The sequence below is a fragment of the Lupinus angustifolius genome, chromosome LG06, assembly GCF_001865875.1.
Source record: "Lupinus angustifolius cultivar Tanjil chromosome LG06, LupAngTanjil_v1.0, whole genome shotgun sequence".
NCBI lineage: Eukaryota > Viridiplantae > Streptophyta > Magnoliopsida > Fabales > Fabaceae > Lupinus > Lupinus angustifolius.
The window spans coordinates 2,233,052-2,246,753 of NC_032014.1; the positions used below are offsets into that span (position 1 = coordinate 2,233,052).

Sequence of the window (13,702 nt, forward strand, 5' to 3'; positions counted from 1 at the left end):
CTGGAAACATGGATTACTGGGGTAACATTAACAAAACTGTATCATTGTATCAATATGTTTGTTAGCCATTATTTACTCCAGCTGTCAACAGATAATTAAGTCATTCTCACACATATCCCATCTTTTATATATAGGTTTAGAAATGAAATAAAAAATTTCAAGTTTGAGTTCACGTGAGTACATTTGTGTTCAATGAGAAGAGATTTGTCACCCAGTAGTCATACTAATTTAAATAGAATAACTAATACATGATAATGCATGTGTGGTTTAGAACTTTAGATAAAAAATATTACATCATTTTTTTTCTTTTAAATAGTTTTTAGCTATTGGTGCCTGTATGTGTGGCTAGGTTTGAGCATATGTCACTTAACCGAATTTTTTACCTATAAATATTTTCCTTAAAATAAAAATAAGAGAAAAAAATGTATGACCTATGAATTTTATATACTATCAAAGTATCATATACCATCATTTTTAATCATAATCGACTTTTCAAAAAAAAATAATACACATGAGTAAGTGATAATATACTGATTGTATATAACTTTTTACGATAACTATTGATAGATTTCTCTCTAAAAATAAAAATAAACTTATAAATACTTGACTTTCCAAAAATTATTGCTATTCAAAAAGTTATTGCAATCCCAAAAATTAGAAGTAATACACCATCTTAATTAAAGTACGAATGAATTATCTCATTGTTTTTATGCTTCAGAACTAGAATATTTTCTGAATACTGAAGTGTTGTTTTCCAATAATATATTCATGCTCAAGTAAAAATAATTGTTATTATTATGATAAATAAGTGATTTATTATAGATTGGTTTCTTAGGGGGAAACCAACAGGTCCAACACAATTGTTTAGATTAGTGATTTATTAAACATGATCTTAAAGGATAATTTATTAAACATGATCTAGGAGGTTTGATCATAGTTAAGGGCATTTACCAAATTTACACATGCGGGTTAGAGAAATTTAAGACCTTGTTCTGTGTCGATATCAAATAATGTAATTGAAAATTGTTGCAGGCTTGAAACACATGGTTCACTTTTAGTATACAGAGGCAGTGCTAGTCAGCATCGTTGAAATTTAAAAGGCATTGAGTTTTTCTCCTTTCTTTTTCACAGCACAGCACAGAGAGACCCCACTTAATAGAATCATTTCATTGGCATGGCTGGCTCTTGAAGATGCAGTAATATATATAAAATAATAATTGAAGATCCTAAATTGTCATATTTTATTTTAGCATGAAGAAGCAAAATCAGTTACAGCACTCTGACCGACAGTGTAGCTGGCAAAATCATCCAATTTGCTTTCTAATCATACGTTGACGTATGGACATTAAATCGCCTCATATATATTTGTGGTGGATAAGAAAGTTCTTCAACCCTTTTGTACATCCAAAATTATAAAAATAGCAGCTTAATTAATGTGCTTAGACTAATTGTTGTTATGATAAAATGGCAAGATTAGAAAGCTTGTTGATCACAATTGCAGAATAGGAACACAATTGCTTTCTCTTAAATTGATGCTCATGTGGTAACCACCACATGTTTGGATCCAATAAACTCGATTATTGGAATCGCTTGATGTTGTAGATGCGTCAAAATCACAACTCTATCATAAATCATAAACCACATCCAACAAGTCCACTAGCCCAATAACTCTTGCGGCAGGACAGTACCAAAACATATGCTAAGATTTATTGGAAAATGAGAAGAGTGTATATGGGTTGTAGAGCTGCAAGTGTGAGACGTAACTTAAACCAACCTGACTCGATAAGGTTGTGTATTTTATATTCAAATCCCTCACCTTGACCCATTTATTTCTCTCTAATTACAATAGACTAATTCTTTGAATGACAACACATCTTCTTTTGTCCTATACTTTTTGTCAAAGTGTCATAAACTATAATTGATAAGAAAAATATTTAATGATTAAATTTTAATTTAATTATATTTGTTTCAACTAATTACAAATTCACAGTAAATGAAGTTATACTCGTTATTGGACAACAAATATACACTCAGATAACCTACCATTTCTTTGCAACTCCATCATTTCTAGTTTTCAACACCATTTTTTGACATTTCATATTGCTGTTGTTTACCGTACCATGCATGAGTATGTAATAGAAATTTAATTTTAAATATTAATTAAATAAATTGTATAAAAATATTAATTAAGATTATATATGTTAAGTAAAATATGCATATTTATGTTTTTTAGCCCGACATTTATCTATCACTCTGATTTTAGTACATGTGATATTTTTTAAGTTAGCCCATCCATTTTAGTGGATATTGATTTTAGTTATTGTTTTTAATTTTAGATGAAAAATGTGAACATGAAGTCGCTGAATAATTAAAAAAGATAAGCATATGTATTAAATTAATCATGAATTGATAACCCATAAATCAATGTTGTGAAACTCGAGCCGAACATTAAACTGGAAGAGATTTCATATAGGTTTAATTGGTTAAATCGTTTGATCTTACTTCCCGAGTTAATATGATTTTACCGAGTTTAACAGGGTCAGACTGAAATTTCTCCGATTCAAAGCGGTCTAACCCTCCAGTTAAGATGGTAAACCATAGCCGTTTTCAAGTCTGGTTAACAATCAAACTGATCGAACCGTCTAGTACATCCCGATTCTCACAATACTGTCATAAATGTAAGGACAAAAAATTAATCATTTGTATTTTTCTTAAGTATTTAGTTATCCAACTTAGCATTTTTATTTAAGTTAAAGATAATGACCAGAATCAACATTGATTCAAAAAAACTTGGGTACTAAAAATTAGCACCCACCATATCTATATGGACCAAAATCACATTTAGTAAATAAAATATTATTTGGATTTAAATTAAAGAACTGCTCTTTTTCTATATCTTAGAAGGAGCAAATCATAATAATTTTTTTATTTAATTATTTCAACAAATAATGAAGTAAATATTTAAAAATAGCTTATTTAACAAGGAGTAATAAAATGTAATATTAATGTTATTATTCACGTTTTACGTCATTAATCTGCACATCATTGAAATGGCAAAAAAAAAAAAAAAACAAATATAAATGTCATAAAGTTAAGTTTATAATTTATGGATACTTCTATATCTATATTATCCATAAAGTCAACATAAAAAGAATAACAACAATGTTCTCCTAAATATCTTTTCTTGAGCTTACCTTGCCCGCTTATTTATTTCTTTCCTTCTATATTTCTAAATATATTATTTCTTTCCCTAATTAACTCCTCTCGGAGACCCCAACAGCGACATCGCCGCTGTCGCTTCCCACAGCCAACATCGCCGCCATCCTGTCCCCCTCTCGCGTCTGCCGTTTCCTTCCTCCCTGTTTCGTCTCTCTCTCTCTCTCTCAGACTTTGACCCACCTTGCTCTCAGATTCTCACCCACCATTGTAGGTTAGATTCTCTCTATGCCATTCTTTAAAATTTTCATCCTTCACAAAAATGGCAAAAAAAAAAAAAAACAAATATAAATGTCATAAAGTTAAGTTTATAATTTATGGATACTTCTATATCTATATTATCCATAAAGTCAACATAAAAAGAATAACAACAATGTTCTCCTAAATATCTTTTCTTGAGCTTACCTTGCCCGCTTATTTATTTCTTTCCTTCTATATTTCTAAATATATTATTTCTTTCCCTAATTAACTCCTCTCGGAGACCCCAACAGCGACATCGCCGCTGTCGCTTCCCACAGCCAACATCGCCGCCATCCTGTCCCCCTCTCGCGTCTGCCGTTTCCTTCCTCCCTGTTTCGTCTCTCTCTCTCTCTCTCAGACTTTGACCCACCTTGCTCTCAGATTCTCACCCACCATTGTAGGTTAGATTCTCTCTATGCCATTCTTTAAAATTTTCATCCTTCACAAACTTTTTATTGGGATATAGTTATTAATGAGTGTGTTCAAAAGAGTTTTTGTAGTATTATTGGAAAATATGACAGTAGTATAATTGGAGGTTGTCCTTTTGTTTTTTCCGAGGTAGATTTGTTTAATGCTTTAAGAAGAACTCAAGAACCCTCCCAAGAAGGTGGCTACATAAAGCATTGACTAATTTATGCTCTTAATTGTGATGATTGGTTGTGCAGGTAATAAAGCTAGCAGCCGCATTTTTCTATTGCTAAGGTTATTTGTTTCAAATTGTAATCTGTTTTGATAAATGTGGCAATTACAAAGATTACACCTTTTAATGACTATAGCAACAAATATTAGTTCTTTGAGATTGCAATGATGAATGCACCACTATACTACTTTTGTGAGTATTGCAGCAATTACAAAGATTACTGTTTTTGATGATATAGCAACAAAGATTAGTTCTTTGAGAGTGCAACTATGCATGAAGCAGGATATTACTTTCGTGGGTATTGCAGCAATTACAAAGATTACTACTTATGATGAATATAGCAACAAAGGTTATTCTTTTAGATTGTAACGATGAATGTAGTTGGATACTACTTTCTTGAGTTTGCAACAATTACAAAGATTACTACTTTTGATGAATATAGCAACCAAGATTAGTTCTTTGAGATTGTAACGATTAATGTAGCAGCATGCTACTTTCGTGCGTATTGCAGCAATGACACATATTACTACTTTTGATGGATATAGCAACAAAGATTAGTTCTTTCAGATTGTAACGATGAATGTATCAGGGCACTATTTTCATGAGTATTGCAGTGATTGCAGTGATTACAAAGATTACTACTTTTGATAAGTATAGCAACAAAGATCAGTTCTTTGAGAATGCAACCATGAATGTAGCAGGATACTACTTTTGTGAGTATTGCAGCTATTACAAAGATTACTACTTATGATCAATATAGCAACAAAGCTTAGTTCTTTGAGATTGTAACGATGAATGTAGCTGGAGACTACTTTCGTGAATTTGCAGCAATTACAAAGATTACTACTTTTGATGAATATAGCAACAAAGATTAGTTCTTTGAGATTGTAACGATGAATGTAGCAGCATGCTACTTTTTGAGTATTGCGGCAATTACAAAGATTACTACTTATGATGGATATAGCAAGAAAGATTAGTTCTTTCAGATTCTAAGGATGAATGTAGCAGGATACTACTTTTGTGAGTATTGCACAATTACAAAGATTACTACTTTTGATGAATAGCAACAAAGGTTAGTTCTTTGAGATTGTAACTTGAATGTAGCATGATACTACTTTTGTGGGTATTGCAGCAATTACAAAGACGCGCGTTAAAAATAATACCCATGTAGTTTTGTTCTTATATAGTACTATGAGTTCTGGCTTTTGATGATTGAGGCAGGCTCAGAGGTATTTGATGGAACAGTGGTGCGAATTTTACTCATTTCAGTAAGGCAGGTTCTGATAAATTGTCGGAACATTATATACCCAAACATTAATTAGAAATTATGAATTTCTAACACAATAAAAAGCTTCTGGGTCCTCGTAGGGATTTTGATAGACACTGCTACATGGTTCTTGAAAATGAAAGGGAGATGTGTACTGAGGTATGTATTGTTTCTTTGGATTTGATTTCCTTGTGCTTAGTATGTGTTTGGGTAAACAATTAAATGAATTGTTTATTCATTACGCTTTTTGTGAAATGAGCTAAAAAGAGTTTTTTATTTCTCAAGCTTCTTTGACAAGTTTATTGATATAACCTAAAAAGAGCTTCTGGAAAGGTCATATGAGGTTCTCACGAGACCAAGTAACTTCTCTATATGCTCTTCCTAATACCCTCATAAGCTAATGAGCCTAGTGTTTGTGTGTACAATCTGGTGCCAAAGACTGGTAAGCGAAAAAAAGAGGCCCAGCCAGTTAATAAAGACAGATTCATCAGCAAAATGTTCCTCTGTGATGATTCTGTCATCATTGTTCTTAGGAACTCCAAATGTTCTACCTATGCAAGTAATTGGTTTGGTAGTTTTGCCTTTATGATATTTTCATGGTTTAGAGTCTAATGCAATTCGAAGTTGTTGCCGTGTTGAGATAGATATGAGCAAAGGATATAGATGGTATTTTCATGTGGACAACCATGAACTATTAACGAATTAACGGTATTTTTCTTTCATTATCGGTCAGAAAGTGGGTCTGTTAAGCCCTGAAGATATATTGGACCACGTATCACGGGGTGACATTTTCTTTAGCTCATACTATGTATTAAGGCCATACCAACTTGTATGAAAAAGTTCATAACTCTATCAAGCCCCAAATAATCCATATTCACTACCAATGTTCCATGAATAAATGACAACGTTATGGGCCTTCCCTTCCATGAAGAGAAGAAGCCAGGTTGAAAAAAATTCTTTACAAAACAATACAGGAGTAATAGATGAAAGTGACGTGTTACTTTCACATGTGTTAGTTTAATGGAATGTTATTTGTTATATTAGGAGGATTTTTAGGCTGATTTATGTGAATTTAACATTTTTAGCAATAAATTACTTAACCATGGATATGTGATAAGCTAAATTGGAGGTGCTTGTGATTCAATTGATTTTGAGAGAGAAAATTGATCCAATATAATTATAATATGGTTAAAGTATTAAATAAGAGAGCCTGTATTGTTTTTGTTCTTGAGACCAAGAACATAAAAGAATAAATATACATTACATTCTTTGGTATAACCAAGTGTATTTATAGGATGACCTTTCAATAACTGTTGCCACCAGGAATCGAACATTTGACAATTTGCTCAGCCTGATTATCTTGTCGGTAATTTACGTTACTTGTGTATAATGTGAATCGTCAATAAGTTAATATATTACAATGTTTACTTTACAGAATCTGAAACCAGCTATGATATGGCGTGAGGTTTGGCGTTTTGATTTAACACAACATTGAGTGTGGGAAATGGAGAAAACGACAAGATGAATGTTGTAAAGGTGTTAGGTGTGCATCATCATGCCTCTGCCTTGTTATGTAGTCGTTACCTAGCAGCATAACTATGAAACACAACGTGAGGGATGCATGTTCTGAAATCTGAAGCTGATCTTGCCATCAGATTTACCAAACTCAAACCAGTAAAGTAAGAAAAAAGTGATTGCCAATCAAGATTTTCTGATTTCATAATCATAGATTTGAAAGAAAACAATTATACCATAATGTTGTACGAGAAATTATGTTCTTTCTCTTTCTCTCGTAAAGAAAAATGTGGCCTAGTATAGTACGACTGATGAAATATTGCTTCCTATATTATATTAAAAACCAGAGTTACACTTTAAGTATCATAAATTATAATTAATAGAAAACTGTTACTTTTTATAGGATGTTCATGGAGATACCTTCTTTTGTTATGAGAGGAAGTTGTTACATTAAGATGTTTAAATAATGAAACTCTAAACACGTAAGCCTAAAATTGATGAATGAAAAACAAGTTTATATCTACATGACATTAACAGATGCATGTCCTGAAGTGGTAGCTTCTCTATCACAAGATTCACAACTAGTGAAACTTGTGGCATTTTGTTGTTACTAAGGTTCTAGTTGTCTTATATGTCATCTATTATGCCGTTCTCAGGGTTGTAAATTATTATATAAGGGTTCCACATTTTGTTACCCTTGTGCATTTTTTCACTAGTCTTATAGCAAGACATTGTTTGTTACTTCCTTTGGTCTCATTCAGTTAGTGCAATTTGCTACATCCAATATTTTCTGTCACTTAAGTTACTAAACCCTTCTTTTCTGTCTTATATCTTGTCTCCATTTTCCCTCAAATTGGAGGCAACTTCCAAAAAAAAAACATTTACTTTCTCTTTCTTGATCCTTTCACTCCAGTTTTTACAGCAGATAACCTGAAATGGGGTGTGATCATCATATCTGTGCTAAAAGACTCAGCTTCATCAGCGTTTCTCTTTTCTTTCTGATAATTTCAAGCTGGACCCTGCAGGGATTTGTTACTGAAGAAGGTACTAGAACAACTCCCAAACAGAATGGTTTTCAAAAGGTATAAATCGAACTTTGCTTTTAAAACTTTGTTCTGCCTTTGCAAAAAAACATGAGTGATAAATGTATAAAACACTTGAGCTTTCTGAATTCTGATGAATTATGGTGATTTACACAGATAGTACATGATGATAAGGTGATGGTGAGGGCTAGGATAGGGTCAAGGCCACCTAAATGTGAGAAAAGGTGTAGGTCATGTGGACCTTGTGAGGCTATTCAGGTGCCTACAAATCCCCAAACACAGAATGGGAAGATCAATGTCAATCCTTCAACAGTGTCTATAGCTGCTTATGAAAGGGGTGACAATGTAAACTACAAGCCCATGAGTTGGAAGTGTAAATGTGGGAACCTTCTTTTCAACCCTTAATAAATTCCAATTGTACCATGATTTAGTTATTTCAGATGATCGATGATACTACTCATTTTGTCAAATAATTATATTATTATTATTGTTATACACTTCTAAGGTAGTCTTTCTATCTTACTTTTCTAAGCCTTTTCTGTTCTTACCTCTCAGTGTCCTCACTTTGTGTAAAAGGTTCTGTCTTATGTATGCCTCTACTTCATAGCTCACAGATACTATCCTCCAATGGTTTCTTTGTTGGCAATAGTTAGTTGTTAACTTGTTATCACTTGTGGTTACTAATCATTGTTAATATTTTTGCTTATGTAACTTGCAGGTCTTGCTTTTTGTTCTTTGATTGCTCTAATTAAACAGATTCTGCCAGCTTAAAATACAACATAAGTGTTACATTATTGTCATTAAAATCTCAAGTCTCAACCTGCCCAGAGCAGCATAGTTGATTTCTTCTGTTCATCGTTTCTAACATTTTGGTAGTGCTTTTGAAATTCACATTGATGTTGGGGTGACACTTTCTCTCTATCTTTTACTTCTATCATTTTGTTTGAAAGAAAAAATACGCATGGAAATGACCACACACTGACACAAGTAACGTTTTAAGAAACGACTTAGTACACAATTACTATTTGGAGAATGCCTGGAATTGGTAAAGGAAAATTTTCCTTTGAGAAATGGGAAATGATGGAGGAGTACAGTGACCTTATGATTTAATGGTCTAAGACACTAATTAATCGTTTAATGGTCTAAGACACTAGTTAATAAGACCTTATGATTTTCCTGAGATAAAGTGAACACATTAATATACAACATTTGGACATTTTAGTTAGAAGTTGGAAAGGATCTCTCCTATCCTTCACATACACCCGAGATTTAAGAATATAAGTAATATTTCTAAGTGGTTCTCAAATTTGTCAAAATCTCTTATCATAAACTAAATCATCTTCATCTCTCACTTGCTTTTTATCTTTTATATCTAATAAAACAAATTACACTTAAAGTTTTTAGAACTTGGTTATCAAAATAACAGTGTTGTTTTACATTCACTCTTTGTAATAACACCTGTTTTTACTTCTGTGATTTTGTTGAGACATTTTGAAGTCAGTACTCAGGATAAAGCCAAGTCCTGCAAAATGCAATCAAAGGAAGCTATAATAATGTGTAAGAGATTGATTGCATGGTATTTGTCCTGAGCGAGCATCATGTTGCTTTCTTTTAGATTATTCATCTGCTCTGTCTCATGCCCCTCAATTGAAGTGAACAATCTATATTAGTGACTAATAAAAGAATTATGACTCAAACCGCTTCCACTTGAATCAAATACATGTTAGTGTCACACCTCTTTAGTTTATCATATACTAATATGGTTTGTTTTTGTATTAGAGTCTAATATTGTGTGAAAATATAAGAAAACTGTAATTCTGTCAATTATTACTCATATCTGTTTCTAAAACTACTGCAATAGTGCAATACAATTATTATATTTGCTCCTTAACCTTACAAGTCGTATATCAAATTTTAGCATTTTGTCAAATACTCAAATGGCAATTGGCACTGAAAGTATTCTAATATCAAATTATAATAGCCTGAAGCCTTTTCCATTAATGTGTGTTTATGAATCAGTATAGAGAGAGAGATGGTTAATTGGAACGAAAGCCATGTTCGTGATCTCTATTCCAAATGACAAGGCAATATAGGGAGCTGAAACTATTGAAGAGAACAAACTTTATTTGCTCAATGATGATTGATCCAATTGATAAGGATTCAACTCATTCAGACAATAACGGGAGCTTAGATCACATGCAGACATGAGGTGAGTATCGAAGACCTAACTCACCTAAACTTTTGTATATAAAAGGTAACAAGCTTCTTTTGTGAGCATATCCTAGTGCCACTTTCTTTGATAGATCAAAAAAGTTACAAATTATTAAATATTTAGAAAATGATATATCATTATACGAAATACTCCTACAAATTCTCATATTTACGAGAAAGTCACGAGAAATTGACATAGTGGCACATAGAATGAGAGTGTGGATATTATCCCCTTCATTCAGACAACTAAGTTTAATTGGGGAAAAGAAACTATCTTTTTGGATTTTCATTTGAACATTTTATATTACACAGTGTGATATTACCCACAGGGATGGAATGAAGTGAGAAAGGGGAGAATATGACTTAATAAGCTAAAATGTGGTACCTTCAGACATCACAGCCTTGAATTGTTTCTCACATATTGAAAGAGAGAGAGAAAAAAGCAAATGATTTGAACCATTTAGTGTTTGGACATGGAATCATACTAAAAAGGTATATCATGTCACATCTCTAAAACTTTTTCTGCATAACTAAACTCATTTTAATAATCTACCTGGTCACACCCACATGTGAATGAAGTATTTCACTTAGACCAAGTTGATCTTATTTTGAGTATTAGTTGCAAATTTACAATAATGGGTTTGATACTGTGAACTGAATTCAAGATTGATTGATTTGTGCAAACATATTTTTGCATAAATATAAGGTGCACCAGTGTTGCCCTTCAATAATCCATTTATCGTGAAGCAAATTACAGCCTCATGTGCATAGCTTATTTTCACCAGCATAACCTGTTGAAAGTGAATAACAAGCATTGAGCTCTTGCAAATTTAAATGTTTCTGCTTCTTTCCAAAATGTATAAAATATAATCTTTAACATTTTTTTCATCACACCACACCACAACACTTCTACACTTAAATGCAAATAATCTATCTACTCATTACTGTTGTAAAGAAAATGACTTCTAAATTCTGATCAATGGTTATAAAATGAGTGTGAATACATGCAAAGAAAAGTTTGGTATTAGAAATCATTATTCTTCCAAAATTATGTAAAGTATGACCATAAATGGGTCTGGTTTGAGACAGAAGAGATGAAAGCAGCTAATTTTGTTACCACCACTGCTGGCAATGCAATTCAGTGTTTAGTTAACAAAGTAAAGGACCACTTGAAATACCAATAATGATAAAATTAGTACAAACTTCATGCAGAATGAATAAAAAATAATTATGAACACCTTATAAAATATTCTGATGCAGAACAAAAATGACTAGAGAAAAAACATTAAGCGTACGTCAAAAGTGAATGCAGAGAAGCAACCTTTTCTGTCATTTTTTAGTTTAACACTTTAACCAATAAGCAGAATTTATGGTCAGTAAATTTAGATCAACCTTTGGCCCAAGTGAGGAAGTAAGAATATAAGAGTAGAGTGGGGTTGCAGCAGTCACGTGAGAAGGTGAAAGAAGTGGGGGCCTACCATGAACATAGACATCATATCCTAAACTAAACATGATAAAAGAGAATGTTGGTACAAAGATCAAGACAGAATACACAACTGAAAAGCTTTAGGGACCACCGAAAGAAAAGAAGGATTTCGATTCCAATCCCAATACACTAACTTTTCCTCAAGTTTTTTTGTGCTGTAAATATCAGTTACACGGTTTTGAAGTTGCCCCATCCCTGTGGTCTGGCAAAACTGTACTGCCCTGAACTACTCACCAGTCATATTCTAGTTACCATATGACGCTGATGGCTCTGCAGGTGATAAAGCCAGATGATTGTATAATGCCTTTGTCATGACATTTTCACCACTTTATTGCATTAGCAATCACCTTCCATTTTGAACAAATCAGGGCTTGTTGCATCTAGAGACTAGAATGCCCCATCAACCTTTTGGGTTCACAAGCGATAAGAGTTCAGGCCCAAATGGGGGATTGGACTCTCAGCCCCAAAGAACAGGATAAGGGACTTCAAGCCTAAAACCTAGAAACCATTTTCCTCAAGATGGCAGGGGATTCATCTAAAAAGAACATAAAAAGACTACAATAACTAGTTAGTCATAACTCACAAGTAAAACTGTAGATTTGGACTTGCTGTAGTATTTTTTTGGAACCTTGTATTCCTTTAATTTTTAAACTATGAAAATAGTATTTTGAAAGGTTGAGATTTCATGTTGTCATCATTAACTGTAACAAATCCAAAGTTCCATACCATAAAACTACATGTCGCCCAAAGAAAGCAGGCAGCAGCTGCAGCCTGCAGGCCGTAATAATAAACCTCTTAACAAAGGGTGCTTGTATTTTGATTAAACCATAGCCTCAAGATACAAGATAACTAAAAGCTCATCCCCAATAGTCACCTTAGTTTGTAGAGTTATGAAGTCTGAGCATTCGGGTTAGGAAAGTGATGGCCTGATGGGGCTATTACGATATGGCTACAGTTTTGAGCACAAAGAAACTGTAATATGGGATACAATCAGCTTGAAACTCAAATCCTAGAAAAGAAAACACTGCTCCTTATGTTGGGGAGAGGGAAAGTTGAGGGAGGGAATTGCATCTAAAATAAGAATCAGGCCTAAATTGATTGTTATACATATCTAAAAAACATGACAGGCCAAATCAACAACTAAAAGGGTCATGACAAAATAAGAAATGCTGTTCCAAACATCCTAGTATCTCTACCAGGTCAAAAATTTCAATATAATCTGAAGATACAAAATGACTACAATCTCAGCTTCCAAACTCTATTCAACATCACTGTTCAGTAAGCTGCTTTTGTTTGCAAATATTGTCCCAGTTAAAATAACCAAGCTTTGAAAGCTGTGCTAGCCCAGCAAATTATGCCGTGGCCTAAAATCTCGATATGTGTGAAGTGTAAATCAAGGACCAACCTACATTTTGACACCTTTAGTTGTAATTCCAATTTTCAACAGAGTCCTCATATCATGGTATTGGGATTCTGCAGCCACTTCCGCCGCCGCAGCAATTGAGAATGGAAAGAGATGGGTTGACTGTGTGAGATGGTGACGGAAAGTGGAAGCAACTAGCTTTGAAGTCATTGAGTGGTTGAGGTTTGAGAGATTAGTCCCACCTCAAATTGTAAGCAAAGTAACACCACTTTGCTTATTTCTCTCGTAATGGAGATAACTGACACTGACGGTGCTAATGTCTGAATCTGGGTTTATAAGATGCCACGTGCTAAGTTTTAATTCACTCAATCATGTTTTTCAAATGTACCCCTGCTTACTTTACCCATGCATGGTGGTGATGGTGCACCAAACTTTTCAAGAGGCTATTTTGTTTTTTGGTTTTATTACCCTTTTGCTCTGTTCGACTAATTTCTAAGCAATTGAGGAAAAGTGGCCACGTCAAAAAAGTACATGACAACAACAACAAAATTACATCAATAACCAAATAATCCATTAATTGAAGTCCGCTATGCATCCAATTACGTCATAATTCTCAATCAAATTATTCATTTCTACGTCTTTCTTTGTTATTTTGGTTTTTTAGTCTATCTCTTACTTATTACAATTGTACTAGCTTACATTTTATAAAAATATTAAAATA

General features: G+C 33.1%; 1 protein-coding gene and 1 long non-coding RNA gene across 6 annotated transcripts; one reads left to right on the forward strand and one right to left on the reverse strand.

Annotated features, from left to right (window-relative positions):
- On the forward strand, nucleotides 3,650-8,812 carry LOC109348837 (EPIDERMAL PATTERNING FACTOR-like protein 2). Of its 5 annotated transcripts, none has more exons than XM_019589414.1 (4): nucleotides 3,650-4,121; nucleotides 6,799-7,042; nucleotides 7,792-7,960; nucleotides 8,078-8,812. In XM_019589414.1, exons 3-4 carry the CDS (start codon nucleotides 7,814-7,816, stop codon nucleotides 8,324-8,326), a joined length of 396 nt encoding a protein of 131 aa, XP_019444959.1. In that variant the 5' UTR covers nucleotides 3,650-4,121; nucleotides 6,799-7,042; nucleotides 7,792-7,813; the 3' UTR covers nucleotides 8,327-8,812. The 5 variants fall into 5 exon arrangements, with proteins under 5 accessions (XP_019444959.1, XP_019444960.1, XP_019444956.1 ...); XM_019589415.1 differs by having other exon boundaries at nucleotides 3,650-3,857; XM_019589411.1 differs by lacking the exon at nucleotides 3,650-4,121 and adding an exon at nucleotides 5,041-5,522.
- Nucleotides 3,755-5,023, reverse strand: LOC109348838. The gene is made up of 2 exons (XR_002107804.1): nucleotides 4,909-5,023; nucleotides 3,755-4,589 (listed from the first exon to the last, which is right to left on the reverse strand). It is a non-coding gene; the product is annotated as an uncharacterized LOC109348838 (long non-coding RNA).